A 12,545-nucleotide genomic window follows, 5' to 3' on the forward strand; every position below is an offset into this window, starting at 1 on the left:
AAAACATTTTTAACCCATGCAACAGCTGACAAAGGTAAACAAACTCGGCACGTGAAGGTAGGTCGGGAACCTGTACTCGTTTTAATTAATGTTTTTTAGGCGAGTTTCTTCATAATACAGTGTCATATCTGGTGCAGATGTGGTTAAAGAGATCTCGAAGGTTTATAATTATGGGATAAATAATAATTATGATTTTGTGGAGTGCGTGTAAATTGGAATTTTGTTTTGCGGTGGTGTGTTTTTTTTCCAAAATCTATTATTTGTTTTTTGAATGTTTTTCCTTTTTGTTTACTTGTCTTTGTCTTTCCTTCTGTCGGTGTGTTTTTATTATTTGGCTTTTTTATATTTTGTCTGTTTCCTTCTCATTTATTTTCTTCGTCTCCTTTTATAAAAGTTTCACTTTTTCTGTTTCTCATTTTTCAGTATTTGTATGTGTTTCTTTTTTGTCTTTGTCTATGTATCTATATCTTTCCCTCTCTGCTTCTTATTGTCTTCCTTTCTTCTTCCTTTCTTCCTTCCTTCCTTTTTTACTTCCTCTCTTACCTTCTTTTTTTCATTCCTTCCATCCTTCCATCTTCCCTTCCATTCTTTTTTCCTTCCTTCCTTCCTTCCTTCCTTTCTGACTTCTGTCCTTCCTTCCTTCCTTCCTTTTTGAATTCTGTCCTTCCTTGCTTCCCTCCTTCCTTCCTTTCTTACTTCCCTTCTTTCTCCTTCTGTTCTTCCTTTCTTCCTTCCTCCCTTCCTCCTGTTCTTCCTTCTTTCCTTCCTTTTTCTTTCTGTTCTTCCTTCCTTTTTCTTTCTGTTCTTCCTTCCTTCCTTCCTTCCTTCCCTTCTGTCTCCTTCTGTCCTTCCTTCTCTTCTTTCTCCTTCTGTCCTTCCTTCCTTCCTCCTTCAAATTTCAGTTTCAATTTCCTTCCTTTTGTCCATCCTCCCATACTTCCTTTCATCCTTTATCCCGTCGTGTCTTCTCTTCCCTTCCCTCTCCTTCCCTGACTTCCTCTCCTTCCCTTCTCTCTTCTCTCTTCTCTCTTCTCCCTTCCCATTCCCTAATTCCTATTCCTTATTCACTTCACTAGAACAAAATGTCATCTATTAATAGTGACATAATGTTATGGTTTGGAAGAAGACTTTGTTTTTTCCAATAATCTAAATGCCCCAATGGAATAGACATGTCATGTGCTTCCACCGGACCCAAAACAGTCAACACCGACCCACAGCTCATAGGCATGAAAGGGCGAAGAGCAATAAACATTTAAGTCAGGGTTCTATTTCCGATTAAACTGATGTTCCCAGATTTTTTTGTGTGGCATTCATTCCAGTGATCCCTGGCAACCATCTGGCCTTTTTCAGCAGAATGTTCGCTCTGTTCTCTCTGTACTGCCAGCCCTTCCCGCTAATTTTCTAGAGCGAGTCATGACGTGTATAAACATGCCCTTCCTGAAGGGTAGGCTTTCCAGGATGGCTATAGCTCTGCCAGTCAGCAGGGTGTTAAGTTTCGCAAATCTTATAAATGTAAACAATATGAGACAGTTACAGGAGCCACTACAGTAGCAAGAACTAGATTATTAGGTATTACAAAACAGAAGTCTGGTATAGAGGTTTTGACCTGATGTGTGTGTGTGTGTGTGTGTGTGTGTGTGTGTGTGTGTGTGTGTGTGTGTGTGTGTGTGTGTGTGTGTGTGTGTGTGTGTGTGTGTGTGTGTGTGTACAAGCTTTATTTCAGAATAGAATTGTCATGACAAGACTATAATTTTTTTGTGGCAACAATAAAAGATCAACATCCCTTTTTCTAAACATAGTCACAAAAGGATAAAATTTAATCAGCAAACTCCACAAACTTTTCAGTCTCTAAATATTGATGGCCTAAAAGTAATGCTCTGAAATATACTTGTACAATGAAGGAGGGCTGCATTTTGAATAGTTGCCTTGTCTGTCATAAAATTAAATGGTGCTTGGTTTACAGAAATATAAGTCAAATACTAACAGTTTTCTTTACTGAGAATAAAAGTATGTTTGAGATTTGTATTGTTTTGAAATGTGCTTGCAGCTGTTTTTGGTGTTAATAGTAATGGCTTAGTATATTTGTTAGTATTGTCATTATTGTCATTGGTTGACATTGTTGCTATTATTTTTACTGTAATTATTGTAACTATATTGTGTTATTTTTGTTACCATCCTTACCAACCTTAACTTCAAGAAAAAATAGATTCAAAGTTGTGCCATCTTTTCGAATGGTTACTGCAAATGCGACACCTCTCGCACGACAGTAATCAAGTAGGCAGTAAACATTTATCGAGTTGCCAGATGCATTCTTCCTACTTTGGATATTCTATGAGTAATCATACTTATATTGCATATCTATACCACACAACCCACCATAAAATACCAAAAGCTATCTCGGATATTATATTTCAAAATACTCTGTACCGGTCAAAAAATAACCAGTTCTGTAAAAAAGCTAGCCGTCAGCTGCAACCATTCCCACTACGACACATAAGTGGCGGGAACTTAGCAGCTTGTCTTGCCTCTGATCCTGAGACACCTTTAGGTGTCGCGACGTGTTGTGCGACACCCTAATTGTCACCAGAAAATATGGTATTGGTCTCTGACAAAGTAGGAGTCAGAGACAACTGCAGAGGAGTAGGCCTACTAAGCTCAGTAATGATGTGGTAGGGTATCAATTTTCTTTCCACCCCAAATTTGACCCCAACAATAGATGCTGGTTGTTATTCATAGCTGAGTTGACAAAGTCGCTTGTTTAGTACGCTAGTACACAAGGACCCTGCAGTTACAAAGCAAGGATTTTACCTCTTAGCTATGTCACCCGCAAGAAAAATAAGATGGCATAAACATAAAAGAAAATCTTAATATGATATGTTAATGCCAATTTTTCAACAGGCACCACATCACCAACGACAGAACCATGGCCCAAAGCGATCCTGAGGACAGAGAGTTCAAGTGAGTGAAGTATGAGGATACACATTTTATTTAACATTGATAAGTGACTGATTTATATATTTTGTTCTCTCTTTCTTTCTTTCAAAGTGTTTGATGTCCAAGTTGAGAAAACTGTTTTTTTAGTATTTTCTTTTAGTTATTCATAATTTGAAGTCATTGATTAATGTGCCGATTAGTATGGTCATTGTTGATTTAATACTTATCCAATCCCATTTGCTGTTATTTAGTCCCTAGTTTTGCATTTATTGGACTCTGTATTAGGAATATAAGAGCATCAAATTAATAGTGTCTCTGCTCATCAAAATTTTACATAAGCAGCATTGTGATATAGGCTGTAAACACACCTTGCATGTTGCTGATTGTGGATTAGACCGAGGGAATAACTGTAATCAAAGACATTTTAGGGGCACGTTTAAAGCTCATACATTTCTTATCTATCCTCTCGTACAAGTAACTAATTGCTTGTTTCATGAATATGCTACAGTTTCATATGATACTTACATTGTGTAATATGTATGATTAAAAAGAGTCTTGAGAATGTATTTAAGAATTTTATGTGATAATGTTTCGAATAGATTAAACCAATCAAGCATCCTCTTTTAACAGATTCAGCTCAAACCTCAGCCTCGAGGAGATACGTTCCGACCAGCACAACTTCTGTAAAGAGCGCAACTGGGCACAGTTCCACCCTCCACGGAATGTCTTGTTGGCGCTGGTAGGGGAGGTGGGCGAACTCTCAGAACTGTTCCAGTGGCGTGGAGAGGTAAGGGGGCTCTGTGGGGTTGGGTCAAGTAGCGAGTGTGGATGGTGGTAAATGGGAGCAGAGAGTTGTGAGTAAGTAGTGTGGATTTCCGATTTGAAATTTTGGTCTTTGGTTTAGACCACGGGGTTGCAATGAATTTTACATCATGGTGTGTGGATTTTGACAATCTTTAATCTGGTTATGGATCATGGAGATTATGGTGTTGGTTGTGAATTGTAGTTTGCGGATTGTTAATTTTGAGCTTAGAAGACTGAGTAAGGGATGGTTGATTAAGAATTTAAACTGTAAAGTGAGGAATTCAGAATGTATTTAGTTTGATAAATAGTTCCTTAACCCACTAAAGCTGGTATATTTTTAAGCTGAAAATAAAAGTTTCCGGGCAGCTACAAAAATGGTGCGCGGGGCTGGCTGGCCTGCTGTTGAGTCGGAGCGCAAGCCCTGATACAGCGTCACACTGGCAGGACTCCCGGCAATTTTTTTTTTTCCGGGTCCCTCATATGTGGGCACCCGTTGTAAATGGGTTAAAATTTGTTATTAACTATCTAGGGATAAAGAGTGAATGTTATATTAGGGACTGACCATACTTTTTTTTTTTTTTTTTTATTTTTTTTTTTATAAGGTTTGATAAGATGCTATAGACCAAGGGGCTAAGATTTTGATTACCTCTCTCATGGTTGTAGAAAAGTCCTGAATGAGAATAATGGACCATTACATCTTCATAACAGTTAGAGGTCTGATAATGAAGAGGTAATATGGTAATGTTGATACCTTTTGATCATTAGTCTTAAATGATAGTGATATTGATATTTATTTTCTTCCTGCGTTTTGATAAGGGAAGACTTTGGATAATTATTTCAGTATTCCTAAATAAGGGAATTATCATTAAATAATGAAGAATAGTAAGCAATAACTACTAGGGCCTAGTAAAAAGAAAATAATATAATAATGGTTATAGAGATACATTGATCTGGTCCCTTTTTCCTTCTTCTTCTATATACCTTTTTTTTATTATTATTATTATTATTATTATTGTTATTATTATTATTATTATTATTATTATTATTATTATTATTATTATTATTATTATTATTTTTATTATTATTATTATTACTATTACTATTACTGTTACTAATGGGACCTGTGGAAATCCACGGAACAAAGAAATTTAAGAGGTACTTCTCCCCTCTTTCGCATTTCTTTTCCCTCTCCCTCTCCTCTCTATTCCCCTTTCTTTTCCCTCTCCCTTTCCTCCCTATCCCACTTTCTTTTCCCTCTCCCTTTCCACCCTATCCCTCTTTCATTTCCCTCTGCCTCTCCCTCTCCCATTCTCTGTCCCTCTCCCTCTCCCATTCTTGCTTCCTCTCAGTCTCCCATTCTCTGTCCCTGTCCCTGTCCCTCTCCGTCTCCTTCTCTCATTCTCGGTTCCTCTCTGTCTCCCATTCTCTGTCCCTGTCCCTCTCCCTCTCCTTCTCCTTCTGTTCCTACTTTTTCCTTGCCTGCTCTGCCACCTTCTCTCACTCCCAAATCTGCCATAGATTCCTTCTTCCCCTCCCAGTGTTAGCCCTACATCTGCACCCTACCTGTCTCTCCTCCTCTTCTATAACCTCTCCCACTCCTTTGCTCCCATATCCCCTTTACTCTCTCCCCCATCCTCCTTGTTGCTCTGAGCCCCTTCTCCCTTCCCCGGCCCTGTCCTGTTCCCTATCTCCCTTTGCTCTTTAAGTCCTCTTCCCATCCCTTCTGTCCTTTTGTCTTTCAGCATTCTTTCCTTCCCTTCTCCCCTTTTGTCTTTCAGCCTCCTTCCCTTCACTTTCTCCCTCTCCATCTTTTCTTCTTCAAGTCCCCTTTAGAGAGACAGGATACCAGAGATATTGTTCTATATTCATAAGGCCGTCCTGGTTTCGGAATGGGAATAATGGTTGCTTGTTTTCATGTAGTAGGCAAGATGCCTGTTGTATAAGTTAGGTTGATGAGATCAAGAAGAGGATTTCTTTCCTTTACCTGTACCTTTGCAAGAAGTATGATGTCATAATTGATTCCCAGGTGCAATGGATTTACTACTCTTAATGGTTGCAAGGAGTTCATTTGTAAATGATGCAACAGCCTTTCGCTTCCCCCCTTGGAGAATCACAGAAATAAATGTTCACGAACTGATGGTCTAACAACTTCAGTGCAGTGTACTTGTCTCAAATAATAATAGTAATAATAATAATAATAATAATAGAAATAATGATAAAGATAATAATGATGATGGTAATAATAATGATAAGAAAGATGAGAATAAAAATGATAATGATAAGGATGATGATAACAATAGAAGTAATAATAATAGAAATAATAATAATAGAAATAATAATAATGATAATAATAATATTGATGATGATGATGATAATAATGATATTATGATAATAATGATAATGATAATAATACCCTCCCAATACTTTGCACATTGTCGTCGTGGGAGGGCTGAGGAGATGAAGACTGAGACCCAGTGTAGAGGATCACCCCTACCTTGGGCCTCAGCCCTCGCCACAACAAATTTTGCTTGGTCCTTTCTTCTCTTCTTTCCTCGTTCATATCTTCTTCATTCCCTTCTTCTATCCCATTCCTAAGGTTTGAGAGCTGTGCTGAAAGGATGAAAGGCTGGCTTTCTGTCAGTCACGAATGGTCTCTGGGAGCCATGGGCATGGAATTCCCTTGGTTAATTGCCTAGCCCTTATCCTTTATGGGGACCCTAAGGGGTAGTCCATTTCTTTTACCCAGTTTATTCAGGCTCACCATGGCCAATAATGAAGATTCTTTACCCTTAAAATGGGCATTAAGGCTTGCCCCTTCATCAGATAGCCTATCTGAATTTGAGTTTGAATGTTTTCAGACCCCTGCCCCTCCTTTGACCATGTCTCTGACCACTGATACTAATACTCCGACCACTGATACTAATACCCCCTCTTTGACGCTTACGAACAACTCTAACCATTCCAAAACATCCACCCAGGTTATTAATCAACCTCTAGAAAGCACCCTTTCCTCTTCCCCAACATTCTCCTCTTAATCTGCATAGTCCTCTTCAGTATCACCTCCTCTTCCCTTATTACTACTCTTTATCCTTATTGGCCTCCCCCCGTAGAACTACTCCACTCCACACCACCCCATCTTCCTCTCGTACTCGTCCTTCTACTGCTTCTACCTCTGCAAACTTTCTGAGTACTCTCTTTGGCCCAGCCAAATGGGATCAATTCTTTGTGATTCCCCTCACAATCCCCTATTCTGAGAATACCCTTCTCTTTCAGCAGTACCTCCAGAAACAAGTAGGCAAGGTTACCTTTCGCAGTCACTCTGATTGTTCACATCTTGTCACAGTTAAATCTCAACTATCTTCCCTAACTGACCTCACTGGCAAACCCATTCCTGCTGAACCTCACCCCTCTCTTAATACTTGTACTGGAACTGTTTCTATTCCCCCAAATGCTTGTCCCATGTATGACAAGGACTGATCAAGACTGAAAATGACCTGCTTTCCTGCCTTGCTGAATATGATGCAGTGACAGTAAAGTGTTACACTACTCCCAGAGGCCAGCATAAATCCCATGTCAATATTGCCAAGATTAGCTTCCATAGACAAGACCTCGCCCATAAGCTTTATATTGGTGGATTGTTTTATCATGTCCAACAGTATCAACCCCTTCCTCGTCAATGTCAGAAATGTTGGTATTTTTGCCACCTAGCCAAACATTGTTGCTCCACAGCCCTCTATGTGCCCAACCTGGTCATGACTGTTCAAATTGCCCTACTCAGTTACATATATGTGCCAATTGTGGAGACTCCCATCATGTATTTTATAGGAGCTGCCCTGCCCATAAGTTTGAATGTGAGGTAGCAGTCCTCAGATTTAAACTAGGCCTAACTCTACATGAGGCCAGACAGGAAGCACGACAATGATGTTTTTTCTCTCTCGACTTATTCCAAAAGAGTCCTTCGCTCTGCTCACCCACCATCTTTACAACATGTTTCTGCATCTCCCAAGGTATCTCTCCCCTATACCCTAAACCTATAACCTATGTCTATTCACGCTATCCACCAGTCAAATTCGTTTTCCATTCTAAATCCAGATACTCCTATCTCTACCACTTCCCCAATACCTACCCCTCCTCCTCACTTTATTTGTCGTACTAGGCAACCTAAACGTTCCATTCCACGCTCTCTTACTACATTCTCTCCTAGACCTTCCTCTTCTTCTGTTCCTCAGATATCTATCTCCTCTTCACCTCCTCATAAGAGAACCTTTGTTTCTCAGTCTTCTTTACCCAACTCTCCTCCAGACACCCTTGAAGGCATCCAAAACTTCCTAAAGATGACCCAAGAGAACATTTCGCTCCCTCATTCACCCCAAAATCCTTCTGTTCCTACTCCTACATTTGAAGTAGTTACAGATATCCATCCTTCTCCTCCTCAAATTCCTTCCACCCCCCCTTCCTCCTACACCCTCCCAACATACCCCACCCTCTCCACTGCTCCCACTTGAATACTCACAAGAATTTCCTTCTCCAAACTTCTCTCCTCCAGACATTCTTCCTGATACTTCACCACCTTCCCCAGTCCCCCTTTCTCATCCCTGGGATTCTTCTCCTCCCACCACTCCAACAGCCTCCTCAATCTTTCTTGAACAATTTCCCAATTCCTTACCCAGTTACAGATACACTAAAATTCACTCAATCACTCTACCCCCTTATATTCCCCCAACCCTTTCCCTAAATACCTCATCCTCTCAACAAGATACCAGAGATACCCCATTCTTTTCCACATATCTCATTCTCTCAACCACCCAAACCAAAACACCCCCAAAACTCCATCCTTCCCTACTATCCCTTCCACTCCCTCCTGGATACACATGTGAATCTCTTTTATCACAATACCCTTCCCCAGACCCCACCTTCTCTATTAAACCCCCAGACACTAATCCTTCACCTACGCCTGATCCTTTATCTTAACCCTCAGATTCCTAATCCCCAACTACTTAGACAACAATATTTACTGTTATCACCTATTATCCCTATTCCTTCCCCTATCACAGATTCACTTAATCGCTCTACCTCCTTAACCTTCCCCATTTTACTAATCCCTGCTCTACTTCATTTATTGCCCTCCTTTCCCTTTTCATTACCATACTTTCCTATAACACCCTCTAATCTTTGACATCTAACACCTTCCCCTTTCCCTGGATTCTTGTCCAACTTTTCAACAGCTGTTTCTATTCTTCCTTGAACATTTTTCCTATACCTTCCCCAGTGACGGATAAACTATTATTCACTCAATCGCCCTACCCCCTTAACCCCCCCCACCCTTTCTACTAATTTCTGCTCTAGTTCACTTGCTCCCCTTTTTTCCTTTTTCATTGCCATACTATTCTATAACACTCTTAAACCTGTGGCATCTAACACATCTTATCATAATCTTTAACTCTCCTTTGCCCTTTCTTATGCAATACTTTTCAATAGTGCTATATGACGTTTGATGTTTAGCATATTTTCCATCATTAAACATTAAATGATAATAATAACAATGGGAATAGTAATAATAATAGTAATTTCAATAATAATAATGATATTGACAATCATTCTAATGATAATGATAATGTGTAAGAGCCTCGATTTGATTATTTTAGAGCCTTGTATACTAGATTAATTACGCTGTGATAGATTGATATGGCTTGGCTCTTTACTGGTACAAAGAGTGCAATACATTACCATAAACAAATAAATATAACTGGGAAAGGTGTTGAAGTGGTGACGGGTCCAGGACAGTGGCCAAGGGCTGGCTTGTGTTGTTTGCAGAACAGCAGGAGTTAGTGTTCTGCTGGGTCTGCTTAGGTCACCATACTATTCCTTGTGGCAGCACTGGTATCGGACAACCTGATGGCAGAAGCTGCGTTGGGGTCTTCCCCAAGGGCAGATGCCATTTCGAATGTAGGAATTTGTAGGCTGTATGTTTTCCATATAATGATAACAATAATGAAAATTTTGATGATGATGATGAGGATGTTGTTGATAATGATAATGATAATGATGATAGTAGTGATAGTGATAGTAATACTGATAGTAATACTGATAGTGATATAATGAAAGATTATGATAATGATACTATTATTAATAATAATGTGATAATAATAAGGGTAGTAATGATAATAGTAATGATAATGATAATAATAATAGTAATAATAATAATGATAATAATAATAATGATAATAATAATAATAATAATAATGATAGTAATAATGATGATGATAATAATGATGATAATAAGAATGACAATAATAATGATAATCATAAAAATAATGATTATCTTGATAATATTAATGATAATGATGCTGATAATTATGATAATAGTGATAATGATGATAGTAATAGTAGTAATGATAATAATAATGATGATAATAGCCATGAGGATCATGATGATAATGATAGTAGAATTTGAATATTATTCAATTGGATTTGTAATATGATACCTTTATATGTAAGTGTGTGTGTGTGTGTGTGTGTGTGTGTGTGTGTGTGTGTGTGTGTGTGTGTGTGTGTGTGTGTGTGTGTGTGTGTGTGTGTGTGTGTGTGTGTGTGTGTGTGTGTGTGTGTGTGTGTGTGTGTGTGTGTGTGTGTGTGTGTGTGTGTGTGTTTGTGTGTGTGTGTGTGTGTGTGTGTGTGTGTGTGTGTTTCTTAGCTGATGTTTTCATGAAATACATGAAATTATTGACACTAGACAGTATAGTCAGCTCAGTTGCTTTCTTGCTAACTGTTCATAAAATGCATGGAAAAATCCTATCAAACCACACAAACACTATCCTTGTAGTGAAAGAAGCAATGGTTGTTTCCTGATTACACTAGCAATTAGCTTAGTCTTGTGTAGTTAATGATAATGAAATGAATTTATTAATTAAACCCACTCTATGCAGTCAGTATGCATATTTATCTCGACAGCAAATGGTTATGAAAAAATACAATGATTGTTACTTGGTTGCGCTAGTAATGCACCGACTCTTCTTTCAGAAGTGTCGGTGCATAAAACACACAGTCCTTCATTATAGATTATACTAGCAAATCAGTTCCTTTCTTCTCAACCAATGTTAATTAAATAGACATGTTTATTCCCTGCAGGCAACGTTAGCTATCCTTTCACTGTTTTTTGTAGTTGTTTATGGATACATTTAGTAATGAATATGTATATGCATCAGGATTCCCTGCAATCACAATCTCCTATCCTGCCTTTCTTCCCTCAGGTTACAAGAGGGCTGCCAGACTTCTCAGCGCATGAGAAAACCCGCGTGGGCGAAGAGCTCAGTGACATTCTGATATACCTAGTGGATTTGGCAGAACAGTGTGAGATTGATCTGCCTCGGGCGGTGAAAGAGAAGATGGTCAAGAATGCAGAGAAGTACCCAGTGGAAAGAGTAATCGGTCGGAGTGACAAGTATAATGATTATCCTGAGTACCTTCTCCAGGAGGCCCCAGCGGGCGAGGAACCCCAGCCAGAAAGGGAGGAGGGTGATGGCAGCGAATGAGGAATGAAGCTAAAAGTAACATTTCTCTTGAATATGTGTGTGTGTGTCAGTTGTGAAGGGTGAATGTGGCATTTTTCTGTCTGTTTTATCATATGGGTTTTGTCATGCTGTCTCCCTCTGTCTCTTGCAGTCAATCACTATATTATCTCTTTTATCCATTTCCATTTTTCTCTCTTTTTTTTTGTCCTTCTTCCTGCCCCTCTGTTCCTTATGTGGCCCGCCTCCCTTATTCTATCTGTACCTTCTTCCCTTTTGTTCTCCACCTCCCTTATTTCATCCTTCAATCTTCCCTTGCCACATTTCCCTCCGATGCCTCTTTTCCTTTTCTGTCTTTAAGCTCAAAATCACACAACACAGCATGACAGGAAGCCAAGCTGTCCATGAAGAGCATTCCATTTTTACCTGGTGGTAGTTATAATGATCAAAGAAATATGTGTTAAAGGGGGACAGCTGTTAAGTAATAAGATGCTTAACCCACTTGTGACAGGTAACATACTATTTCATCACGGTGAATAGTCACAGATGCTGGATGACACCTCTTCATGTCATAAGTCTACATTTTGACTGCCAAGATTGTGTGCTTGACCACAATCTGGACAGTCACCCAGGCATGGAGTGGTTCACACTATTGTACACTCATCGTCAGTAGAATTTGCTGAAACTTTTTATCTGTCATTATTGGGTTAAGGGAAGAATTGGGGTTTCCATTGAAGTGAATGTAAAGCAGGAGAGATTGGAGCAGCATTATTTGAGGGAGGGGCAGAAACATTCCCACCCATTCCTTGTTGATGCAGTTTGAGTGTTGTTACAATAAGCACATACAAAAGGAAAGTTTGTTGTTGAATAGCATAGTTTTAAGGAAATGCATTGTTGATGTATCTTTTTTTCAAAAGCACAAGAGAGAATTATTACCCAATGCACAAGTGTATCACAGTCATCACTCTTGTCTGCAGGCAAGAAAAGAGCAAAGGGTTTGGTAGCATAAGGAGCCTATGAAAGAATGCACAAGTTGTTATTCAGGTCAATGATATAATTTTTATTATTTTTTCTTTCTGGTTCACAAGGTAATTTGAGGTATAGTGTTTTAAGGTTTTCATTGTGGTTGCATCCTTGCCATGATGCTGAACCTCAATCTCAGCTGAAATGTTGATACTCTTTTTGACCAGAGTGTTATATATATATACCATAGGTAAGAAATTTATATATTTTTTTAGATGTTTCCATTTTTACCCAGCAAGATAAATGGGTCACATCACCATTTTGAATTTTAGGGAA

General features: G+C 38.9%; 1 protein-coding gene across 1 annotated transcript in view; it reads left to right on the plus strand.

Annotated features, from left to right (window-relative positions):
* LOC113811682 (dCTP pyrophosphatase 1) overlaps positions 1-12,545 on the plus strand; it is a 16,633-nt gene continuing 4,088 nt past the window's right edge. The window contains exons 1-4 of the mRNA XM_027363471.2: positions 1-57; positions 2,899-2,958; positions 3,565-3,721; positions 10,989-12,545. The exon at positions 10,989-12,545 is cut by the window's right edge and continues 4,088 nt beyond it. Of these exons, the coding sequence (XP_027219272.1) occupies positions 2,924-2,958; positions 3,565-3,721; positions 10,989-11,270 (474 nt within the window). The 5' untranslated portion in view covers positions 1-57; positions 2,899-2,923 and the 3' untranslated portion in view covers positions 11,271-12,545. The remainder of the gene's footprint in view (positions 58-2,898; positions 2,959-3,564; positions 3,722-10,988) is intronic.

The sequence above is a fragment of the Penaeus vannamei genome, chromosome 37, assembly GCF_042767895.1.
Source record: "Penaeus vannamei isolate JL-2024 chromosome 37, ASM4276789v1, whole genome shotgun sequence".
In the NCBI taxonomy this organism is placed as follows: Eukaryota; Metazoa; Arthropoda; class Malacostraca; order Decapoda; family Penaeidae; genus Penaeus; species Penaeus vannamei.